This window comes from Toxotes jaculatrix, chromosome 10 (genome assembly GCF_017976425.1).
Source record: "Toxotes jaculatrix isolate fToxJac2 chromosome 10, fToxJac2.pri, whole genome shotgun sequence".
Taxonomy (NCBI): domain Eukaryota; kingdom Metazoa; phylum Chordata; class Actinopteri; family Toxotidae; genus Toxotes; species Toxotes jaculatrix.
In genome coordinates this window covers 16,239,083-16,250,877 of record NC_054403.1, presented here as the reverse complement: position 1 = coordinate 16,250,877, position 11,795 = coordinate 16,239,083, and the positions used below count along the sequence as shown (strand labels likewise).

At 41.7% G+C, this 11,795-nt stretch overlaps 1 protein-coding gene across 2 annotated transcripts in view; it reads right to left on the bottom strand.

Moving 5' to 3' along the window:
• The window catches only part of ahnak (AHNAK nucleoprotein), a 33,166-nt gene that overhangs the window by 10,782 nt on the left and 10,589 nt on the right, over nucleotides 1-11,795 (bottom strand). Inside the window, exons 3-7 of one of the 2 annotated variants that reach the window (XM_041047602.1) lie at nucleotides 9,313-9,371; nucleotides 9,036-9,192; nucleotides 8,678-8,904; nucleotides 6,846-8,571; nucleotides 325-6,143 (exon numbers count right to left, since the gene is read on the bottom strand). In XM_041047602.1, coding sequence (XP_040903536.1) covers nucleotides 325-6,143; nucleotides 6,846-8,571; nucleotides 8,678-8,904; nucleotides 9,036-9,192 — 7,929 coding nt within the window. In that variant the 5' untranslated portion in view covers nucleotides 9,313-9,371. Of the gene's footprint in view, nucleotides 1-324; nucleotides 8,572-8,677; nucleotides 8,905-9,035; nucleotides 9,193-9,312; nucleotides 9,372-11,795 lie in introns of both variants that reach the window. The other variant, XM_041047601.1, reaches the window with a different exon arrangement.

Below are 11,795 nucleotides of genomic sequence, written 5' to 3'. Positions count from 1 at the left end.
ATCCCCTGTCGGGAGACTGACATCAATTTCTGGACCCTCGACATTCGGACCTTTCACCCCAAAGGATGGCATTTTGAATTTAGGCATTTTAAATCCTCCTTTGTGACCATCAATATCAACATCTGGTCCTTCAATGTCAATTTTGGGACCTTTTACTTCACCCTCAATCTTTGGAGCTGACACATCAACATCTCCCTTTATTTTGGGCCCTTTCAGACTAATATCCCAATCTGGCATCTTGGGTCCTGAAATGGATGGCAGTTTGATTTTGGGTCCTTTGAGTTTTGCATCAGGACCTTCAACATCAACATCTAGCCCTTTAATGTCAACATCAGGTGCTTTCACATCAATGTTAGCTTTGGGGAGGTTTATATCAACATCTGGACCCTCCACCTTTGGACCTTTGAAGCCAAATGATGGCATTTTGATTTTTGGCATTTCAAATCCACCCTTTGGCCCTTCAATGTCAACCTCTGGACCTTTGATATCAATCTCAGGTGCTTTTATGTCTCCTTTAATCTTTGGAGCTGATACATCCACATCACCTTTGACTTTTGGACCTTTCAAATTGAAATCTACATCTGGCATGGAGATTTTCGGCCCTGAAATGGATGGCATGTTGAATTTTGGCCCCTTGATCTTGCCACTTGGACTCTCAATGTCAACTTTTGGTCCTTTGATATCCAGTTCAGGGGCTTTAATATCAATATCCCCTTTCGGGAGACTGACATCAATTTCTGGACCCTCGACATTCGGACCTTTCACCCCAAAGGATGGCATTTTGAATTTAGGCATTTTAAATCCTCCTTTGTGACCATCAATATCAACATCTGGTCCTTCAATGTCAACTTTGGGAGCTTTTAGGTCAGCCTCAATCTTTGGAACTGACACGTCGACATCTCCCTTTATTTTGGGCCCTTTTAGATTTATATCCCAGTCTGGAAGCTTTGGCCCTGATATTGATGGCATCTTGATTTTGGGCCCTTTGAGTTTTGCATCAGGGCCTTCAATGTCAAGGTCTGGAGCTTTAATGTCAACATCAGGTGCTTTCACATCAATGTTGGCTTTGGGGAGGTTTATATCAACATCTGGACCCTCCACTTTTGGACCTTTGAAGCCAAATGATGGCATTTTGATTTTTGGCATTTCAAATCCACCCTTTGGCCCTTCAATGTCAACCTCTGGACCTTTGATATCAATCTCAGGTGCTTTTATGTCTCCTTTAATCTTTGGAGCTGATACATCCACATCACCTTTGAGTTTTGGACCTTTCAAATTGAAATCTACATCTGGCATGGAGATTTTCGGCCCTGAAATGGATGGCATGTTGAATTTTGGCCCCTTGATCTTGCCACTTGGACTCTCAATGTCAACTTTTGGTCCTTTGATATCCAGTTCAGGGGCTTTAATATCAATATCCCCTTTCGGGAGACTGACATCAATTTCTGGACCCTCGACATTCGGACCTTTCACCCCAAAGGATGGCATTTTGAATTTAGGCATTTTAAATCCTCCTTTGTGACCATCAATATCAACATCTGGTCCTTCAATGTCAACTTTGGGAGCTTTTAGGTCAGCCTCAATCTTTGGAACTGAGACATCGACATCTCCCTTTATTTTGGGCCCTTTTAGATTGATATCCCACTCTGGAAGCTTTGGTCCTGATATTGATGGCATCTTGATTTTGGGGCCTTTGAGTTTTGCATCTGGGCCTTCAATGTCAATCTCTGGAGATTTAATGTCAACATCAGGTGCTTTCACATCAATGTTAGCTTTGGGGAGGTTTATATTGACATCTGGACCCTCCACTTTTGGACCTTTGAAGCCAAATGATGGCATTTTAATTTTTGGCATCTCAAATCCACCCTTTGACCCTTCAATGTCAACTTCTGGACCTTTGATTTCAATCTCGGGTGCTTTTATATCTCCTTTAATCTTTGGAGTTGACACATCCACATCACCTTTGAATTTGGGACCTTTCAAATTGAAATCCACATCTGGCATGGAGATTTTTGGTCCTGAAATGGATGGCATGTTGAATTTTGGCCCCTTGATCTTGCCACTTGGACTCTCAATGTCAACTTCTGGTCCTTTGATATCCAATTCAGGGGCTTTAATATCAATATCACCTTCCGGAAGAGTGACATCGACTTCTGGACCCTCGACATTTGGACCTTTCACCCCAAAGGATGGCATTTTAAATTTAGGCATTTTAAATCCTCCTTTGTGTCCATCAATATCAACATCCGGTCCTTCGATGTCAACTTTGGGAGCTTTTACGTCATCCTCAATCTTTGGAACTGACACATCAACATCTCCCTTTATTTTGGATCCTTTCAGATTAATATCCCAATCTGGAAGCTTTGGTCCTGATATTGATGGCATCTTAAATTTGGGTCCTTTGAGTTTTGTACCTGGACCTTCGATGTCAAGGTCTGGAGCTTCAATGTCAACATCAGGTGCTTTAACATCAATGTTAGCTTTGGGGAGGTTTATATCGACATCTGGACCCTCCACTTTTAGACCTTTGAAGCCAAATGATGGCATTTTGATTTTTGGCATTTCAAATCCACCCTTTTGTCCTTCAATGTCAACCTCTGGACCTTTGACGTCAATCTCAGGTGCTTTTATGTCTCCTTTAATCTTGGGAGCTGACACATCCACATCACCTTTGAGTTTGGGACCTTTCAAATTGAAATCCACATCTGGCATGGAGATCTTCGGCCCCGAAATGGATGGCATGTTGAATTTTGGCCCCTTGATCTTGCCACTGGGACTCTCAATGTCAACTTCTGGTCCTTTGATATCCAGTTCAGGGGCTTTAATATCAATATCCCCTTTCGGGAGACTGACATCAATTTCTGGACCCTCAACATTTGGACCTTTCACCCCAAAGGATGGCATTTTGAATTTAGGCATTTTAAATCCTCCTTTGTGACCTTCAATGTCAACATCTGGTCCTTCAATTTCAACCTCGGGAGCTTTTACATCACCCTCAGTCTTTGGAACTGACACATCGACATCTCCCTTTATCTTTGACCCTTTCAGACTAATATCCCAATCTGGAAGCTTTGGTCCTGATATTGAGGGCATCTTGAATTTGGGGCCTTTGAGTTTTGCATCTGGGCCTTCAATGTCAAGGTCTGGAGCTTTAATGTCAACATCAGGTGCTTTCACATCAATGTTAGTTTTGGGGAGGTTTATATCAACATCTGGACCGTCCAGTTTTGGACCTTTGAGGCCAAATGAGGGCATTTTGATTTTTGGCATCTCAAACCCACCCTTTGACCCTTCAATGTCAATTTCTGGACCTTTGATGTCAATCTCAGGTGCTTTTGTGTCTCCTTTAATCTTTGGAGCAGACACATCCACATCACCTTTGAGTTTGGGACCTTTCAAATTGAAATCCACATCTGGCATTGAGATTTTTGGCCCTGAAATTGATGGCATGTTGAATTTTGGCCCCTTGATCTTTCCACTGGGACTCTCAATGTCAACTTCTGGTCCTTTGATATCCAGTTCAGGTGCTTTAACGTCAATGTTGGCTTTTGGAAGGTTTATATCAACATCCGGGCCTTCCACTTTTGGACCCTTTATGCCAAAGGATGGCATTTTAAATTTCGGCATCTTGAATCCACCTTTGGGGCCTTCAATATCGACATCTGGCACTTCGCTGTCAACCTTGGGAGCTTTTATTTCTCCTTCAATCTTTGGAACTGAAACATCTACATCTCCTTCAATCTTAGGACCTTTCAGCTTGATGTCAATATCTGGCATCTTTGGTCCTTTTACGGTTGGTATCTTGACTTTGGGTCCTTTGAGTTTTGCATCTGGGCCTTCAATGTCAATATCTGGAGCTTTTATGTCAACCTCCGGTGCTTTCACATCAATGTTAGCTTTGGGGAGGTTTATATCAACATCTGGACCCTCCACTTTTGGACCTTTAAAGCCAAATGATGGCATTTTGATTTTAGGCATTTCAAATCCACCCTTTGGTCCTTCAATGTCAACCTCTGGACCTTTGATATCAACACCAGGTGCTTTTATTTCTCCCTCAATCTTTGGAGCTTTCACATCCATATCACCTTTGAGTTTGGGACCTTTCAGATTAAAATCCACATCTGGCATTGAGACTTTCGGCCCTGAAATTGATGGCATGTTGAATTTGGGCCCTTTGATTTTTGCATTTGGTCCTTCAATATCAAGCTCTGGTGCTTTGATGTCAACATCAGGTGCTTTCACATCAATGTTGGCTTTTGGAAGGTTTATATCAACATCCGGGCCTTCCACTTTTGGACTCTTTACACCAAATGAAGGCATTTTAAATTTCGGCATCTTGAATCCACCTTTGGGACCTTCAATGTCAACATCTGGCCCCTCAATGTCAATCTCAGGAGCTTTTAAGTCTCCTTCAATCTTTGGAACAGAAACATCTGCATCTCCGTCAATTTTAGGACCTTTCAGTTTGATGTCAACATCTGGCATCTTTGGTCCTTTTAGGGTTGGTATCTTGACTTTGGGTCCTTTGAATTTTGCATCTGGGCCTTCAATTTCAATGTCTGGAGCTTTTATGTCAATCTCAGGTGCTTTCACATCAATGTTAGTTTTGGGGAGGTTTATATCAACATCTGGACCCTCCACTTTTGGACCTCTGAAGCCAAATGATGGCATTTTGATTTTAGGCATTTCAAATCCACCCTTTGGTCCTTCAATGTCAACCTCTGGACCTTTGATGTCAACATCAGGTGCTTTTATTTCTCCCTCAATCTTTGGAGCTTTCACGTCCATATCACCTTTGAGTTTGGGACCTTTCAGATTGAAATCCACATCTGGCATGGAGATTTTTGGCCCTGTAATCGTTGGCATGTTGAATTTGGGCCCTTTGATTTTTGCATTTGGTCCTTCAATATCAAGCTCTGGTGTTTTGATGTCAACATCAGGTGCTTTCATGTCAATGTTGGCTTTTGGAAGGTTTATATCAACATCCGGGCCTTCCACTTTTGGACCCTTCAAACCAAATGATGGCACTTTAAATTTTGGCATCTTGAATCCACCTTTGGGGCCTTCAATATCGACATCTGGCACTTCAATGTCAACCTCAGGTGCTTTTAAGTCTCCTTCAATCTTTGGAACAGAAGCATCTTCATCTCCTTCGATTTTAGGACCTTTCAGCTTGATGTCAATATCTGGCATCTTTGGTCCTTTTACGGTTGGTATCTTGACTTTGGGTCCTTTGAGTTTTGCATCTGGGCCTCCAATGTCAATGTCTGGAGCTTTTATGTCAATCTCAGGTGCTTTCACATCAATGTTAGCTTTGGGGAGGTCCATATCAACATCTGGACCCTCCATTTTTGGACCCTTGAAGCCAAATGATGGCATTTTGATTTTAGGCATCTCAAATCCACCCTTCAGTCCTTCAGTGTCAGCCTCTGAATCTTTAATGTCAATCTTGGGTGCTTTTATTTCTCCCTCAATCTTTGGAGCTGACACTTCCACATCACCTTTGAGTTTGGGACCTTTCAAATTGAAATCCACATCGGGCATAGATATTTTCGGTCCGGAAATGGTTGGCATGTTGAATTTGGGTCCTTTGAGTTTTGCACTTGATCCTTCAATATCAAGTTCTGGTGCTTTGATGTCAACGTCAGGTCCTTTCATGTCAATATTGGTTTTGGGAAGGTTTATATCAACATCTTGGGCTTCCACTTTTTGACCCTTTATGCCAAATGATGGAATCTTAAACTTTGGCACTTTGAATCCTCCTTTGGGGCCTTCAATGTCGACATCTGGCCCCTCAGTGTCAACCTCAGGAGCTTTTATTTCTCCTTCAATCTTTGGAACAGAAACCTCTGCATCTCCTTCAATTTTAGGACCTTTCAGTTTGATGTCAATATCTGCCATCTTTGGTCCTTTTAAGGTTGGCATCTTGACTTTGGGTCCTTTGAGTTTTGCATCAGGGCCTTCAATGTCAATGCTTGGAGCTTTTATGTCAATCTCAGGTGCTTTCACATCAATGTTGGCTTTTGGAAGGTTTATATCAACATCTGGACCCTCCACTTTTGGACCTTTGAGGTTAAATGATGGCATTTTGATTTTAGGCATTTCAAATCCACCCTTTGGCCCTTCAATGTCAACCTCTGGACCTTTGATGTCAACATCAGGTGCCTTTATGTCTCCCTCGACCTTTGGAGCTGATATATCCACATCACCCTTTAGTTTGGGACCTTTCAAGTTGAAATCCACATCTGGCATGGAGATTTTTGGCCCTGAAAGAGATGGCATGTTGAATTTGGGCCCTTTGAGTTTTGCACTTTGTCCTTCAATATCAAGTTCTGGTGCTTCAACATCAATATCAGGTGCATTCACATCAATGTTGGCTTTTGGAAGGTCAATGTCTGGGCCTTCCACTTTTGGACCCTTTATGCCAAAGGATGGCATTTTAAATTTCGGCATTTTGAATCCACCTTTGGGGCCTTCACTGTTGATATCTGGTCCTTCAATGTCAATCTCAGGAGCTTTCATGTCTCCTTCAATCTTTGGAACAGAAACCTCTGCATCTCCTTCAAGTTTAGAACCTTTCAGTTTGATGTCAATATCTGGCATCTTTGGTCCTTTTACGGATGGCATCTTCATTTCTGGTCCTTTGATTTTTGCATCAGGGCTTTCAATGTCAATCTCTGGAGCTTTAATGTCAATCTCAGGTGCTTTCACATCAATGTTGGCTTTTGGAAGGTTTATATCAACATCTGGACCCTCCACTTTTGGACCTTTGAAGCCAAATGAGGGCATTTTGATTTTAGGTATTTCGAATCCACCCTTTGGCCTTTCAATGTCAACCTCTGGACCTTTGATGTCAATCTCAGGTGCTTTAATGTCTCCCTCGATCTTTGGAGCTGACACATCCATATCACCTTTGAGTTTTGGACCTTTCAGATTGAAATCCACATCTGGCATAGAGATTTTCGGTCCTGAAATGTTTGGCATGTTAAATTTTGGCCCTTTGATATTAGCACTTGAACTCTCAATGTCAACATCTACGCTCCCACCATCAACATCTGGTGCTTTAATACCAACTGTAGAATTTTTTGTCTCAATGTCGGGTTTTGCTCCTTTTATTTTTACATCACTTTTTCCAAGAACCACTTGTGGTACTTTACTCGCAACCCCAGGAGTCACAAATGATGGTGTCTTTATCTGAGGCATTTTGAAATCTCCTTCTTTTACCTCAATATTTACATCAGGGCCTTTAATGTCTTCTTTGGGTGCCTTTATTTTTCCCTCAGTCTTTTGCATGTTTACATCAAGATTTCCCTCTGCCTTAGAACCCTTTAGGTTTACATCTATACGTGGCCCAGATAAAGATGAAATTTGAACTGTAGACACCCCCATTTTGCTATCACTCTTTGGTAGTTTGGTTTGAATGTGAGAGTTCATTTCAGGTGCCGTAAAGTCACTGTCCGCCTCCGGAAGTCTTACTTTCACAATCGGTCCTTGAATACTAGCACTGGACCCTTTGATTTGCATATCTTTCTCTTTGATGTCTTGTTCTGGTGTTAGCACCTTTGACATATCTGCATCACCGCTGAGTTTAACTTCAACACTAGTTCCCTCTTTCTCTTTTCCTTTCATGCCAAATCCAGGCATCTTGATTGTTGACATTTTTATGCCACTCACAGTGCCCTCAGTTTCACAGCCTGGAACTTCTGTGTCTATTCCAGATGTTTTTATTCCTCCTTTTGTTCTTGGCAGGTTGACATCAACCTTACCTTTTGACACTGAACTTGTGAGGTTAACACCCACACCTGCCTCTGAAATCTTGCCTGGTCCTGAGGAATATCCTGAGGTAACATTGCCTAATGTTATTGCTGATCCTCCTGTCCTGCCACCTCTCAATTCAGCATCAATATCTATGGAATCTCCATCATGTCTGACATTTGGAATATCAGTACTGCCTGATCCCTTTGCCTGCGGGTGACTGATGCTAATTTCAGATACCTTCACCTGCGTTCTCTCACCTGAACTGGTGTCAGTGCTTCCCTCCTGTGTTTTATCCATGGCTGTAGTCAAAATCTGCTTGCCTTTCCCTAGTAAAGACAGACTGTTTGACCCTCCATTCTCATCAGCCGGCAATACCTCTGCACCTCCCAACCTTCCTATTGTAACATGCCTACTCCCAGTCTTAACTCCCCCACTGCTCCAGCGTGTCTCTGTAGAGCTAATGTGTGGCCCAGTGTAAGAGACATTGCTTGACTCAAAAACTCCCTCTTCTGCTCCATCTTTACCTGAAGTGCTGCCATGTGAGATTCTGATACGAGGAGACCCATCTCCCGATTCGTGTCTTAGCCCCTTGAACTCTGGGCTTGAAAGTTCAAGTTGCTCACTTATGCCACTCGGCATATCCACAGTGTAGGTAGTGATGCGGCGGGTGATGGTAGTAATTGTGCTGCCATCACTGCTTGTGCTGCTGTGCCGCTCTGTGCGAACATCAACTCCCTCTGCAAGGTCTTCAGACTTCAGCCTTGGTTTGATCTTTTTTGTGTATATTCTCTTGTAGTCCTCATCATCCCCACTCTATTGATTGACAAAGACAAGAGAGCATACAACATGCAAATGTTATTATTCCATGTATTTTGTTCAGTGGCTTCCCTACAGCCAAGTCAGTTATCATATTACTTACAAGAACGATGTCTGGACTCGAACTTCCCAACCGGGTCTTCCCTTCCCATGTCAGTGTGCCCATTGGTGAACGACATGGCGTGCTCAAGGGTGAGCAGTAAGGGGATTTGTCTCCTTTGTTTTGTAGTTTCAGTCCAACCTTGTGGCGGTTCAGTGTCTTCAGTAGCTCAGCTGTTTCTTCTGAGCTCATGTTATCAAAGTAGATAGTGGCACCCACAATCTGGTCACCTGAGAATTAAGTGGAGACAGCAGCAAAAAAGTCTGTTAAGAATAGTAGAGATTAGTCTGCACATAGGTGGGACAAATCTTACTTCATACTTGATGAAACACACTAATTTGAGAAAAAAGGAAGTTGCTACCTTCGTATACTTTTCCAGAACGTGCTGCAGGTGACTCCCCTTTCACCTCCTTAACAAAGATTTCTCCTCCACTTGTCTGTTCAATGGTCAAGCCAGTTTTGTCTGGGCCTTCCCAGTCTGGAAAGAGCACCTCCCTGGTTTCCTCTTCTTCAGCCATCTGTAAACATAATCATTCAAATAATGGGTTCAAGAGAAAAAGGGTTTCTGGCAAGCATTTTCATTGAGATACACAGAAGAAAATATAGAAATTTACTGTGACTTTAATTTCATAAAATACCTTGTTTTGTGTTTCCTCTATTTATCCCCTGGTGTAATGGAAACTCTGCCTTGGTTTTCCTACATAAAGACAACACAATGATAATCACTGGGACAACAAGACAACAAAATAAAGTGACTAGTGACTTTATGTTGACAATGTTATGTTGTTCTTTCACCCTTAAAACAAATTTTAAACTTATGAATTAAACATTTACTGAAGAGTAGGACTAGCTTGTAGGAGCCAATAATGAACACTAGATGGTAATAAAAATCCACCATACAACACAGCCTCTACCTCCCCAAAACACCAAACCATCATCTCTCTCCCTTCTAAGCACTCCGTGTTTTGGAAATTTGGTTGGAGTGAGACCACACCCTGCCCTGAGGAAAGAAGCACGATCCTGTGCCTACACCCCAGCACTAATGTCGGTAGAAAGAACAATGATGGCTAAAGCTGCCTTGCCTTAGGAAAACACACAAAGAAGTGCAGACATACACAGTAACATACACTGTACAACATGTAACATCAACATGTAACCGCACAACCTCTCATTAACACACATGCACATTTACCAACAGTACTGTAATACTAAAACAATTCCACATTTGTATATGGTCATACACACAAGGCCCATCAAACCTCTTATTGTGTTATTTAATGACAATTAAATTTCACTTTCAGTGTAGGTTGACCAACAGGTGTAGGTTGGAATTGTATTCATGACTATGACATGACTGCATCACAAAGAGGATCACCTTTAAGATGCACTCAAAAGCACAAATCATGTTACTTACTGGGTGTGATCATTAGACTAGTTGATACTGATGGCCATGATAAAAAATATTTTTCAATAAGCAAACAGTGATGCAACAACAATCATATTTCTATCAGGCTAGTTTACATGCATGCTTAACTTTTCTTTAACTGCCCATGTGCCCTGTAGTAAACACATTTGCAACCACCACAATGATAATAAGATTTGTTTACATCATTCTCACACATACACACTCATCAGGAGCAGTTTCATGTTCATTTTTTCTCAGACACTTTGCATGTACATGAAGACACAGGGAACCAAATCATCACCCTCAATATAAAGGGCCATCTGAACAACAGCCAGCGAGGAGTTCAATAATACACTGCATGAGCCAACAGTTCACAGGATCCACTCACAGTCCAGATAATAATTAGTGGAACTGTGTTCGAAAAAACTGTCTGCTATCCAAAAAAAAAAAAAAACTTATTGTTGTTGTAAAAAAAAAAAAAAAGGCAAGGTCATTTATGACCTGTGTTTTCACTGTTTGAGCATTTGACTTGATCAGTGCCAAAAGCAACCAGTCAGTTTGACAATGCTGAATGATACTGCACTGTGAGACTCTAAGAAAAGCTGTGTCACCACAGCTTTTGTTCCTCTCCATGTTCCATGGAGAGGAACATTCTGCTTCTGTCTTGTGCAGCTTACCACATTAAGCAATGCAGCAGTTCAGTGGGTTTCAGCAAATTGTCTATTTGCCTTTAATCAGCCAATTTAAATGGCAAAGCCTATCCACGCAATGACACAAGAGAAACAGGATGTGAGTCATGGTGGTGGCTGGTTGCTTTCCTTTTTATGGGGTGGACTTGACAACCAGGGGCAGACTAGGAAAGAGACAGTAGAGGTTTTTCACTAGCTTTATGACTCTACTTCATACCTATTCAGAGCATTGCAAGATACAACTTCTGGGTGGTCAGCGAAGCGCTTCATACAAGTGTCTTCCTCTGTGTGATCTATTCCCATTAATTTGGTTTGTCTTGGCTTTGTCTTCACCCTGAGATAAGCAGGCTCTAAGACCATTACTTACAGTGACAACACATAGTCAGTTTGTCTGTCTGGCTTTACATTTTCACAGTTTTTTTTTAAAAAAAAACTATCTGTCTGAATATTACCAATTTGAGATGTAATTACTTAAAAACACACAAACATTGTATCCATACTATTTTGCATGACTGTAAATAACATAATTACACCAGTGAGCCACAAACCCCCACCCCTCGCTCACTGAAGCTGCCACACTGTTCTGCAAGATAACAAGGTGCTGGGAACAAGAGGAACCTGAGGCAAGGATATAGAAGCAGCTGTTTCAGTAAAATACATTAGTCATTCAACGGCCATCTGCCAATCTCTCAATACTGCCAGCATACAGGATTTTAAACAAATGAGAAGTTTGGAAGAAGACAATATTAATGTTTTGGCTAGTTCACATACAGTGACTATGCCTGGATTTGTGCCAGTGACTTTACATAGAGACTGACCCAGATATATTGTACCTTTTTTTGCAGAGATGTATAGATCTACATCTAAGTTCCTTAAAAAATATCAAAAACAAAGCTGCGATGACTTCTGTCAATAAAGATGATGAAACTAAAATTAATAGAATGATTTCAGTAATATGCAGGGTGTGTGAGAAAGCATTATTAAACAGGTAGCTTGGAATGCCAAGTGATTTGCAAACTGGTCTCCC